Here is a 12,436-nt window from a genome sequence, read left to right on the forward strand (position 1 = left end):
GAGGAGGAGGAGGAGGAGGAGGAAGAGGCAAAGAAGAAGAAGAAGAAGATGGAGAGGAAGAAGGAAGAGTTGTTGTGATGCTGTATGGAGAAAGAGCGAAAAGGATGGTTCGGGTAGGACGACGGAATGGGAAGGACGGGGCAAAGGGGCGGGAGAGAGGAGCAGCAGCGATCGGCGGGAGGGACGGGGGTGTACAAGAGCAGAGGTTACTTTTAATGTCTCGCGTCACGCAGCCCAAGGCACCGTGAGCCTCGCCTCGTCCTCCTTACTAATTTGGCGCCAATTTCCAGGCAACCTCCCGAGCAAAAACTAACCGAACCATATACCGCTCTCTTCTACTCCCTCCCTCCTTTCCCCCCCCCTCTTCGCCCCCCCGCACAGTATACGTACACGTGTACCGTGCACTTCGACGCGAGGCTCTGATTAAATGCTACTCCGCCGCGTTCGGAGTCGTTCCCTCTTCCTCTTTTCTTCCTCTCGCGGTCTTTCCTCTTTCTCCTTCGATGATCACCTTTTCTCTTCCTTTTTCCTCTCTTCTCGTTCTTCCCCTGTCTCTCGGCGGCGTGGTTTCCCACACTGCGCGGACGATGTGATACGAGACGGCGGTTGCTCGTCGCGCAGCACGTGTGCGTGCCGGAACGGCCACGGAACGACCGGCGCGTATACACGCGGATGATGCTCCTTTGGCCGTGCCGCTTTCCGCCTCGGATCACCATTTTTCTTCGCCGCCCTCACGGGGCGCGCGCCTTCCCCGGGAGTCGTTGCGCGCGATCGCGAGACTAAATGTTAAGCACGAACGCCCGGCGCTGGGCGTTCACGCTTACGTGCGCCTATACGCGCACTTCTACGTGAATATCTCAACTCGATCGGCCGATGCGGAATTTAATTCTTGACCGTCTGCAGAAGCCAATATTACACGATGGGGTAAACTAGCGCTTTGATTGACGGTCATTATTCTCGGAATTCGAAACTCAATAATAATTTCCTTCGCTCGCATTCGATTTTTATAATTAATTGATTCGATCGTGCATTGGACTCTTCCTTTTGCATCGCCCAAAAAAAGTTTTTGCTGATATAGATTTCTTAATATTACGACCAAAATGTATCGCTAATTTTTGTATCAGCTAGAATAGAATTTGAAAATTCTGCTTCTATCAGCTAGATTGATTAGGTGCAATACGTATACGTATCTTAGTATTTGCTAATTATTTATCTATCTCAACTAGATTTTACACACATAATTTTTGTTGAAGTTGCAAGATCTTTTTTTTGAGTGATCGAATTATATACGCGTGGAGAACTTTTATATGAAACGTTTTTTACGAGATAATTTTTGCGTGAAAAATTATGACCGGGTAAGCATCATGCAGTAGGTAAGAAAAGCGAGTGCTGATCGGAGTCACTCGTGCAATGTGAAGTACACGATGTACTACACTCGCTCTCAAGTTCCCACGCAAGTCGGTCTAAGTGACGCCAGAAAGGCGACGCCGCTCGTTGCTCACGAGCACTCGTTGATAATGCCAATCGGTCGGTGGGTTATGCAAATACAAATCTCAGCGGGCGTCACTTTAATGGCGAGGCGATACGGCGGTACGGCAGCGCGTACGACGTCGGCGACGAAGCGAGAGCTCTTCAGGACCCTGGATAGGCGCGAGGTACGAAATCAGGCAGGCTCAAGGTAGGCAGTCAGTCAGTCAGTCAGACCGCTGGTCAGGCAGGGCAGTCAGGACCAGGTCGGAAGAGAGAAGAAGAAGAGAGAGAGAGAAGGGAACGCTTGGCAGGCATCCATGGGCAGTATATCACGTGGCAAGGATAAGTTTTTGATCGGGCTTCGCTATACGGATGACTCCCTGCTGGTTGACCTCATCACGCCACGCTATGGGGGTCTTTATAAACCAGCATCGACTGCGCGTATCCTAATCACCTTTTGTCTTAAGCCTGCCAAATTCTTTCTTCGAGAGAGGGAGCGAGAGAGAGAGACCGGCGCTCTGACCCCTCTGTCGAAGGCACCCGATATCCGTCGCCACCAACGAACGACATAAATCCGAGGAAACTGCACGAAAGCACGAACACTCGAGTAAGCGGGCGACTGTGAGCGAATTTTTAACGAGCGTTTTTTTTTTTACATTATCTGAAAAGGAGAGAGGAAAGGAGAGTTAAGTTGAAAAGATTGCCAATTTTAATATACACGAATAAAATTTAAATAAGGTCGATTGAAATTGGAACTCATACAATCATTAGAAATAAATTGTGATGCAAAATATAATAATTCCAAATTACTATTTTTTATATAAACAAATTATAATACTTAAAAAATAAAAGTTATTTAAAAATAGCTACATCAAATGTTACTTATTAATTTTAATTTAGTATTTAGACTTTTACGTAATTTTCTTTAAAAATGACGTTCTCTTGTTCTAATTCTCTAGACATTTATAAGATTCTCCTAAAAAAAAAAGTATTTTAATTGCTTACATCCTTTCGCACCTCAGGTGCACGTTTATTGAGCTGAATCGATAAAGCGCGAGTGTCTTGTTTCAATGGAGCTGAATCCATCTTCCGTCAGAATATTTTTTAAGTACAGTTATACAATAAACATGAAGGATGTTGCTGGAGAATAGTTGTCATTGGTTGAATTAAGTAGAGACAATAGAGACGTAACGGTTAAATAGGTAATTCTCGGTTGAATGTTCTTCGCTTTGTCGTTAGTTGACGGAATGAATGGACATCATATTTTCCGTCACTTTTAAAAGACGTTGTCTGCTACCGGCAGATGTCAAGATGTATACACCTTTCGTTAATTTTTCATGAAATATTTTATTATTATGACGTAATATATTATACAAGTTTATTTCTACGTTTCAATAAATAAATTAATTGCATTACACATTTTATATAACTTGTGTAAACGAGCGTTTTAACGCGAGAAAATTGCTGAATGTAATGTTTAGCGTTTTTACAAATCTGACACGTGACATCAAGCATGACTTGTCTGATCTCGATTTACTTTTTTGATATGAAAAATAAAAGGATTCACCCCCTAACGTAGCGTTGAGAATTTTTGGGTTTTTACATTGTTGCCTTCACAATGGAGAACAATGGAAAGTTTTAACTCCATAGGAAATTAGTCTCGAACATTGCCGAAGGCATAAGAAGTTTGCCTCGTTCAGTCGTTCAGACGCAGCGTTGAGTTGAATAGTGCGCTTTAAAAAATTGGATAAAAATATCGATTATTGATAATTACTGATTCTAGCATATAATTCACACAATGTGCTTAAATTTAATTTAAATTTAGATTTACAACTTTTATTCGTAATGCATAATGTAATCGCAATGTCATTGATCTATTACCAATACAAATATTCACAAAATTGTCAAGTTAATAAATTTATCAGTTTATCATTAACGTTTGAATAAGTTGTTACGTCATAACCAATAAGTAATCATTGTACGAATATATGTTACAAAATTTACTTATCTAACGTGTTTGTAACTTGTTTTTTTTTTACTCTTGTCAAAGTGGTCACATGTTCTTCTAGGTTATGCTTCAGTCAATTAACTGTTTTATTAGCTTTTAAGTAATCGTGAAAGTTATAGTTATGGACTATAATCAGGTTACGAGTTATTCACCCTGCTGGATACGTGGTAGCAAGATCGAGGAAATAGTCTGGATCGGCAAGGACGTGCTCGCTTGGTGCACCGGATTATACATCGTATTCTTTCACGTCGTCACGAAGCAGCAGAAGCTGTATTGGTGTTGGAATAATGCGACCGGCGATGGTGCTCTCTGTATATCCGGTCACGTATCCTCGCCGATCTTCGCCTTCTGCGAGAGATCGCTTAAACCGCGAATCCTCATCCTCGAATATCCCTCGATGACGAGAATCTGTGAGTGCGTTGGAGGCTGCGACAGCGGCTATCTGGCGATCGCGTTTACGCCAGACAATTATCTTGTGTCTTTGGGCTTTTATCCGAACTTCCCAATGATCGTGTGGTGCTGGAGAACGGGAGAGAAGATTGCGATCATCGACACACCTATACGCGACGCGGTTGGCCAGATGATCAGGATAACTCAAACGGGACGCACCGTCATCGGTCAAATGGGAAAGACCTGCGGGAAATTGCTCACCTGGGAGCTCAACGTTGTCGATAAGATTGTTATCTTGAAAGGCATATTATTTCGTTATTTCTTATTTTGAAAGACAATTTTAATTTTCACGGATCTCTAATAAAATTACGTTCTACAGTCGAAGGTTCTAAAATACGTAAAATGTTTTCATTGCGAAGATCACGAGGTAAAACTGCCGAGAGAAGCTGTGGTGCGGGGGATCGATTGGTGCCCGAATACGCCGAACAATCCACTGTTGGCCATCACCGACGCGGACGGTCACGTATATTTGAGCAACTACGACGGTACCGACGTTCTCCGTATCGTTTTTTCACAACGTTGCGGGATCTGCGTGGACATTGAGACACCGGTCGTGTGCTGGTTTCGCGATCATATCATCCTGAGAACGACCTTCTGTCAGATCCGCTATTACAAGAAAGAACCGACCACCGACGTCTGGCGCAAGCAATGGCACGTCAAGTCGAACTACAAGCCCAGCATCCTGATCGCGCATCCCTCTAGGAATTGGCTCTTCTATTACACTCTTGAGGGTTATTTAATGCAGATGGTGTTACCCGAGAACAAGGGCGCCACGCCGACGAGCTATAAGTACTTGCAACACGGGGGTAGGTACCGCTTTGTCGATTTTTTGTACCCTTGGTGCCATCACCTCGCGGCGACAGACGAGCTCAAGGAACTGACCATTCTCGAGAGCTACAGCGGCAGTGAGGTCTCCAAAGTGGAGCTCGATATAGAAGGTGGTATATCGGCTCAAGCTACCCATCCGGATGAACCGTTGATTGTTGTTGTCAGCGATCAGGGTGAAATGACAGTTGTAGGTGTCACTGATCCGGAGCATCCAACGATACTGATGTACTTTCGTCTCCAGAGGAATCCTTTAGATCTCGTAAAGTTTTCTCGCTCTGGCAGGTAAGTTTGATAATAAAACAATTTATGAATCGATTCTGAAAATTTATTGTTACATTAAAATGTTAAAATAAGTTATTAATAATAATTTGTGTCTGAGAGTTGCCTAATTTTACAACAGTTTTGACTTTTTTTCTTTATAAAATTGATAAGATGTATGAATTAAAATTATAACAAATCATAACAAGAGAGTTGTTGAATATGTTGACATTAATTCAAATTAAACACCTGTCTGTCGTTTATAACTGTTAGTTTTCCTAACTACTGTAAGCAGAATTTGCGGTTCTCTGTTACGTGAGTGTTTCCACGTTTCGTTCTTATGGAGAGCAACAGATATCCTTCTAAATACTCCTTCGCCGAACGTAGGCGCATTGTTTCAACTCGAATTATATACCTCTCGTCGATTTATGTTACCAACAGATTTCTGATCGCCGCGCAGAAGGAGACGGGCAATTGCTATTGCGTGAACCCGCAACGCGACGCGCCGTGGAAGGTGTTGGCCCAACTCCAAGCGAAAGGTCGCCTCGCCGACGTGATGCTGTATGACGACAAGGCGAACGGGTATCTGAAGGTGCTCATACTCCATGTCGAGTACGAAGCGTTCAACTCGGTGGGTCGGCAACTGCTCGTGTACGACGTGCCATACTTCCGGGATGCAGGTCAATGTCTGGTTGACGAGATTATTAACATCGTAAAGCTGCCCGCGCTCTTTTACGAGCTGTGTCACGCGCCTGACGATCCTCGGCAGCTGATAGGATCACCTTATCTCGAACGGCAGTTATACACGCTGAGGCTGCAACGTAGCTTTGAGGATGCAATCTTGATGGACGCAACGCTGACGGGTCATCATGTGCGGCTCGCTCGCGTCTTCGCCGATCGATGTTGGATCGTCACGTGCGCTCACGATGGACTGGTCATTATTCGCGACAGATCAATACGGCAGATTGTCGTTGCGGTGCCGATGCATCACAGACTCAACTCGGGCAGCCGAAAGGCGATCGTTAGTTCCGACGGTGATATGATAGTCGCTCTTGGTAACGATGGTTCCTTGATTGCGACGCGCGTTCATCGTGAGAGTGAAAAAGTATTAACAATATCGTGATTCCTTTTTTTAAATATTTGATTTTTTTACTTTCGCCTCACGACTGACAGTTCCTGTCTTTAGTACAGGAGAGTAAAGCGTCATTGTCAGCGAGTGAAACCAAAAATGTCTATCCAGTGGACTGTGAATGGTATGAAAAGCGAAAGGAGAAGATACTCTTGGATTACGCCTCTCTAGGCTTGGAAGTTCGTACCTCGTTGACGCGAACCAGAGTGGACTTTCCGGCAGCCGGTGAGAAAAAGTTTGCAACCTGGGAGGAATGGCGGCAGAACGAGCAACTGGAAAAAGAAACGAAATTCTACGCCGCGGAGAAGGCGGCCATTATGAAAAATCTGAAGACTTTGAAGGCCACCATCAGCCAGCTCCTCGATGCCAACGAAACTTGCTCGGAAATGGAGAGATTACCAGTATCCGCGTTTGACCTGGACAAAGCAGGTCGCGATCAGAAACTGAAGATGGCTGAAGAGGAGCGAGAGAACATACGCATGGAAATGGAACATTTCTGCGCCTCGATGGACCGCATGGCCAGCTGGCTAAAGGCGACCTTTTGGGATCCGCAGATCGTATTAGGTCGTTCGATATTCTCCTTTCGCGGTGATACGGAGGTAACGAATTATCCGCTGACCGAGGAGGATCCGTACTTCAAGGAACATTTGCGATGGGCGCAGTTTGCCAGGGATTCATTACGCAAGATGGTCCGTGACACTTTCCAACCGTGGTGTAGTTACACGGATGATCAACTACAGATGGAATTGAGCAAATTCGTTCAGATGTACCAAGAGAGACAGAGATTAACTCTGCTTTTGGAAGAGGAAGAGCGCGAGATTGATCCCGAGGAACTAACGGAGCTGCGGGCAGTCGATGGTAGGATAACTTTCTGTTTCTCTGTCACACAATAAATATACATATATGTAAATTTAAAAATGAATTGCGCTTGAATTTTCTTGGACAACAGCGGTAATACTTTTTTGGGAAAGATTGGTGTTTTGTGTTTCCAAAAGATATTTAATAATTTTAATATAAAGCTTTCTTAAAGTTGGAAAAAAAGTTGAATGAAAAGAGAATTTGCAGGAACATAACTGCTGTTTAAAGTTACTTGAAAGAGTACAGAAGTTGTTTGAGTTGACGAAGTAAAACTTAGAGATATAAATTGAACGTTAGAAAAGGTGAGTTCCAGTTTTACTTCATGTGAAACTGCGAGACTCATGATTTCTCACTTTGCTCAATTAAAACTTGCTAATCGCCTGACGCTTGTTCGCAGGCATGACAACTCATCGGTTTGTCGAACAATCGCCTTACTATTACTCGCAAATGGAATCCTACGGATTCGCGCACGTGATGCTGGACGATCGTTATCTGATGCACGACTGCGGCAAGCTCCGTGTTTACTTCAATAGGCTCTTCGATGACATGTATGCAGCGAAGGAGCGAGAAGTGAATCTGATACAGGAGAGGAACGAACGGATACGTCATATAGACTCCGAGTTGAGGATAATGTTCGGCCAGAGTGTGCCACGGGTTCCTGTTGATCCGCAGTGGCATCCCAAGGTAAGCACGAGATGCGATCACCGAGTTTCTACCGATTAAAAACTGCAGTCTTATTGCGAATATTGCAAGAAAAACGTGAATGTTGATATTCTTGTAAATCAAAAGATTTAAGGTAATTTCTTTCACGGAAAAATATATTGCACCAATTAAAAGTATGATTACAGATATTCGAACTTGTAATTTTACGGAAAAGAAATTTAAATTATAAATAACTACACAACATTTCTATTTATAAAAATCTGTCAGATTAATAAATTCTTGTTTAAATAATCAGATGCAAAAACTTGCAGCACGCATTGAGAATTAGTTCTCGAAATAAATTCTTTATAATAAATTTTTAAATAAATTTTCCCGCACAATTTTGAGATTACGAGTAATAGTAGTTGGGTGCATAATTACGTAAATATGATATCGATTAGGAGAAAGTGGAGAGCATTATTCAGGTGCTTCAACATGAGGTCAAGGCGAAGCCTTATGTGTCGCCATCGCAGCAGGAAATTCTAGACATTCAAGCAGCGGAAGCTGAACGAATTGAACAATTGTTACTGACCGACGATTTTCGCGAGCGCGCTTTAATAAAAATGATGGACGGCATGCTGGAGATTCATTGGGAGGACACCATCAAGATAGATGTAAGCAAGCCCGTGTGCATGCTAAAAAAACAACCGGAACAGTACACGTCCGATGACATCGCGGCCGTAAGAAAGTACAAAGCGGATGTGGAGACTCTTCAGCAAGAGCGCGAGCGTTACAAAAGAATACTCGAGGCTGATTACGTGAAGATTAACGGGCTTCTGCAAGATGGAATCGATAAGTTTGATGCCAAGTTGAACGAATTCTTTCAGGTTTCTTCCCGTCTTTTCGAGATTCTGGTCTCTAATTATTACTTATCCATTAAGCTATTTTTTTCTTTTAAAATAAATTATAATATTCTTGTAATATTTTATATATACATTTTATTAAGTAATAATTATAGTAATTATTACATATGACTAATTTTTTATATATATTGACTTTTTTTATCTACATAATAATTTTAATTTGCTTTTATTGTATACATCGTCTGACTCAGTGAATTTGTCATATTTTTTTGACAACGCGTAGCTGAAGCTAAGAGTCGAAGCGGCGATAAATCAACTGAAGCTACGACATATTCGCGGTCGTATACGCAATCTGGCGCGAATCGAGGCTGTGAGAGAAGACGATAGGATGAAACGGGAGATATTCGAGAGGCAGCGATACGAAAACACATTAAAGCAAAACGTTCAGAAGCTGCACGACGTCTATCAGGATATGCTTGCGCAACACGATGCCCTCTGCACTAACGAGAAAACGATGGCGAGGAAGCTCCAGCATGAATTCACCGTATTGTCGAAGGTCAACGTCGAGCTTCTCGGACGGCAATACAAGCGAAGACCACGGGTGTCCTTGAATAACGTCGCTGCTACTGACCTGGTCAATCTTGCGAATTACCTTGTAGACGACACAAAGCCAGCTTATTTCCCGGCCGAATGCGAGGATTACTCGAAGATTTTGGAGAGCCTGGACACGCGGCCCAGCGCATTGCCGCAGTCGATCGAGACGAGTCACTGGCATCATCTGACGCAATTGCGCCGGCAGAGGATTAACGTCGAGCTGAAGATCAAGGCTCGGCAACTGGAAATAACTGCGCTGGAGCGAACGATCGCCGTATTTGAGAATAAGATCGACACGTGTGAGTCGAGCGTGGCCCTCCTCAAGGATCGATTGAAGACGGCGAGGAACGAGCGGATGATACGCGAGCAGGACGCGGAGGTGCAGCTGGTGCTGAAGAGAGGCCAAGTGGAGCTCGAGCTGCGCGGTGAACGGCGCGACGCGGCAAACGCCGTCTTGGTGCCGCGCGGTGAAATCGAGAGAGTCAACGAGCACATCCGCGCCGCTGGTGCGCGCAAGCTGAACGCCCTGAAGCGCACGATCGACTTCCGCCACGAGATGCTGTCGATCGAATGGGAGCACCGCTGCCTAATGACGAAGTTCAAAGAGTTGGAGGAGGACCTGCATTTTGTAAAAGAAATTACTGTCACCCGAGATATGCGTACCTATCTGAAAAGGAGAGCGAAGGGATTACGCGACGATAAAACTGCAATACGTCTCGAGAAGGAGATCGAGACCGCGAAGAAGTCTCTGGATAAAGCCTTGTCCAAGGAGACTAACAAACTGGAGAACCTCCGACGGAGAATTGCCAACATGAAGAAAAAGAACGCCGAGCTCGACCGAACTATTACCGAGATGAACGTGGTAAGATGGGAGCTGGAGTATCAGCGCGACGTCGTCGGAGAGATGAGGCAACGCGAGCACATGGACCGGAAGATGCGTCTCTTCAGGCAACGATCCGACTTGGTCAGAAGGCTTCAGGACAATTACACTGAGCTCCTGGCGCTGCAGACCGAGCACGAATTGTTGCGACTGCGAACGTATCCCACGTTGGAGTGTTTCCGGACGTCGGACGATAAGAGTGAAGTATACCAATGATCGATCCGCCATTTATAAATATAATAATTATAAAATTATAATTTTATTAGTTTTGAAGGGAAAGGGAAAGAATTTAGTTTAGACATAATTGTTTACAGAAAGGAAAACTATTTTCCAGATTTGGCCTTCTCCTTTCATAACCGCTTTACAACTGCTCTGTATTCTACGTTATTTATTATTTAATGAGTGCACGAAAGAAAAATTAGTTGCAATTAATGCAACTGCATAACCGCTAAATTGTAGTTATATGTAACTGATATTTAGCTGTCACATTCTTGCTGTCGCGACAAATTTTTTCTTCCGTGTAAAAATAAAAAAAGGAAAAGGGAAAGGAGAAAACCTGAAACAGGTTTTTCTGTAATGTTTGTTCGTTAGGTGCACGTCGCAACGTTATCTTAATCTCTATCGAGTAATTTAATTAAGTTTATAGATAACCGAGGAACAACATGCACCAATAACAGAGTCGGAGCGCCCGGCACGCCTGTATTTTTCGCGCGCATAAACTTAGCGTAATCTCGCGATCGCTAATTTCGCAATCACGGAGGCGGCGCGCGGCGGGGCCGGGGCCCACCTAAACCTCCGTTAAATCACGATCAACGTGGCGGCGGGATTTTAATCGGCGACGTTTCACTACGATCTCGCAAAGGACAAGCGCCAATTTACGCCGCCGGCATAAATCACCCGGCGCGACCCGATCTCGATACATAATGGGTGCCGCTCGCGGTCTACGCGTTTTTTTTTCACCATAAATAACAGTACTAATAGTACACCGGCGAGATGAATGATGCGGTCACGGCGACGGCGGCGGCGGAGGCTGCTGCGGTGGATCGTCGGGTCGCCGCAAAGTGCGCGCGTACGAATCAATTTAATCTGGGAAATTTCCAGGTGGTCCTTTCGAGAGAAAGACGAGCGAGAGGGGGGGTGGGGGGAAGAAAATCGAGACTCATTCCGCGACGATTAGAGTGACGTTCGATCCGGACCGCGGTTTCCTCGATCCTCAATGTTTGTCTCCAGGGTCTCGCGGCCCCCGAAGAGGGGAGCAGCCGTTGTCCGCGACACTGTAAATATTTTCGACTTAATAGCGATTTGATTTTTATTAATGGTGGCGGTCGCACGGCCCGCGGTATTACGCGCCTCATTCTCCGGCATCTTTTCCGTTCCGCGACGCTTGTTCGTGGTAGCCGCGCGCGAAGGGAGGGGAAAGAGCGATATCCGTGACAGTCGATCGATTAATCATCGTTCCGCCGCTGACGCGGGCACAATGCTGCCGTTGTCGTGGAGGAAGACGCAATTGGGATACGCCGCTCGCATATCGCGACTCTTGTTGCAAGACATTCCGGCGAGAGCGGTGGAGTTTCACGGTGAAAACGAATCTTTTATTGTGCGCGATTTTAATATTAACATATATTAGAACCTTTGCTTCAACATATTTTATTGTTATCTATGTGGAACTGATATTTAATGAATAAAGAATGTAGAAGATACATGATGCTGAGAATGATGACATTGAAGATAGAAATTAATTTCGTGTTATTGCAACGATGTTCGTAATCGTTTATGACTCGCGTTAATGTTGCAACGTTATTATGGGTGATTAATATTTAATTAATATTTAATGCATACATGCGATATGTGTTACAAAATGTTACGCGATTCACCTTATAAATGAAATTATTGGATTTTGAACAATCGTGTCACTAATCATTTTCCGTTCAGAGGGCGGCTCGTATTTCTGATCGGATTGTATTTTCTGATTATTTAAGCTTTTACGAATGAATTCTTTACACAGCGAGTTCGCGATCTTTTTCTATTAAAGTACACTCAGCGAAATGTACCCGCTGTAAAAAATCAACGCGAAAGTGAATTCGCACGCGCGTTCGCGCAATGCCGTGCTGTGGTTCGAGGGGATTCATCGCCGGTTTCGGAATCCGCCGAGGAAGAGACCGTTATCGGGAGAGCCGGCCACTCCAATCAATGCAAATCAAATCGAGAGCCGCGGATACCTAGCGTGTAGGCAAATCAACCGGATAAAAGCTTCATGAATGTAAAGGACCTCACTCTCCCCCCCTCCCCCTTCCCCCGAATGTGAACGAGAGCCAACCAATCTGGTAATGCGTCTTTGCCTCCTCGCCCCGTGTGCGCCTCTCGTTCGGCGAGAGTAAAAAAAAAGGAGGAAAGAAAATATCGGCGCGTCACGCGAAATGTCAGGTAGACCAGCGGTGTAATAGACATCGCGCTGA

The 12,436-nt window shown here is 44.5% G+C and overlaps 1 protein-coding gene across 1 annotated transcript; it reads left to right on the forward strand.

Moving 5' to 3' along the window:
* The first annotated feature begins 3,534 nt into the window (after nucleotides 1–3,534).
* Nucleotides 3,535–12,051, forward strand: LOC105837960. The gene is made up of 7 exons (XM_036293837.1): nucleotides 3,535–4,193; nucleotides 4,236–5,034; nucleotides 5,335–6,131; nucleotides 6,188–7,016; nucleotides 7,390–7,721; nucleotides 8,105–8,530; nucleotides 8,790–12,051. Exons 1-7 carry the CDS (start codon nucleotides 3,600–3,602, stop codon nucleotides 10,194–10,196), a joined length of 5,184 nt encoding a protein of 1,727 aa, XP_036149730.1. The 5' UTR covers nucleotides 3,535–3,599; the 3' UTR covers nucleotides 10,197–12,051.
* Nucleotides 12,052–12,436: the final 385 nt, after the last annotated feature.

Source organism: Monomorium pharaonis, chromosome 11 (assembly GCF_013373865.1).
Source record: "Monomorium pharaonis isolate MP-MQ-018 chromosome 11, ASM1337386v2, whole genome shotgun sequence".
Taxonomy (NCBI): Eukaryota; Metazoa; Arthropoda; class Insecta; order Hymenoptera; family Formicidae; genus Monomorium; species Monomorium pharaonis.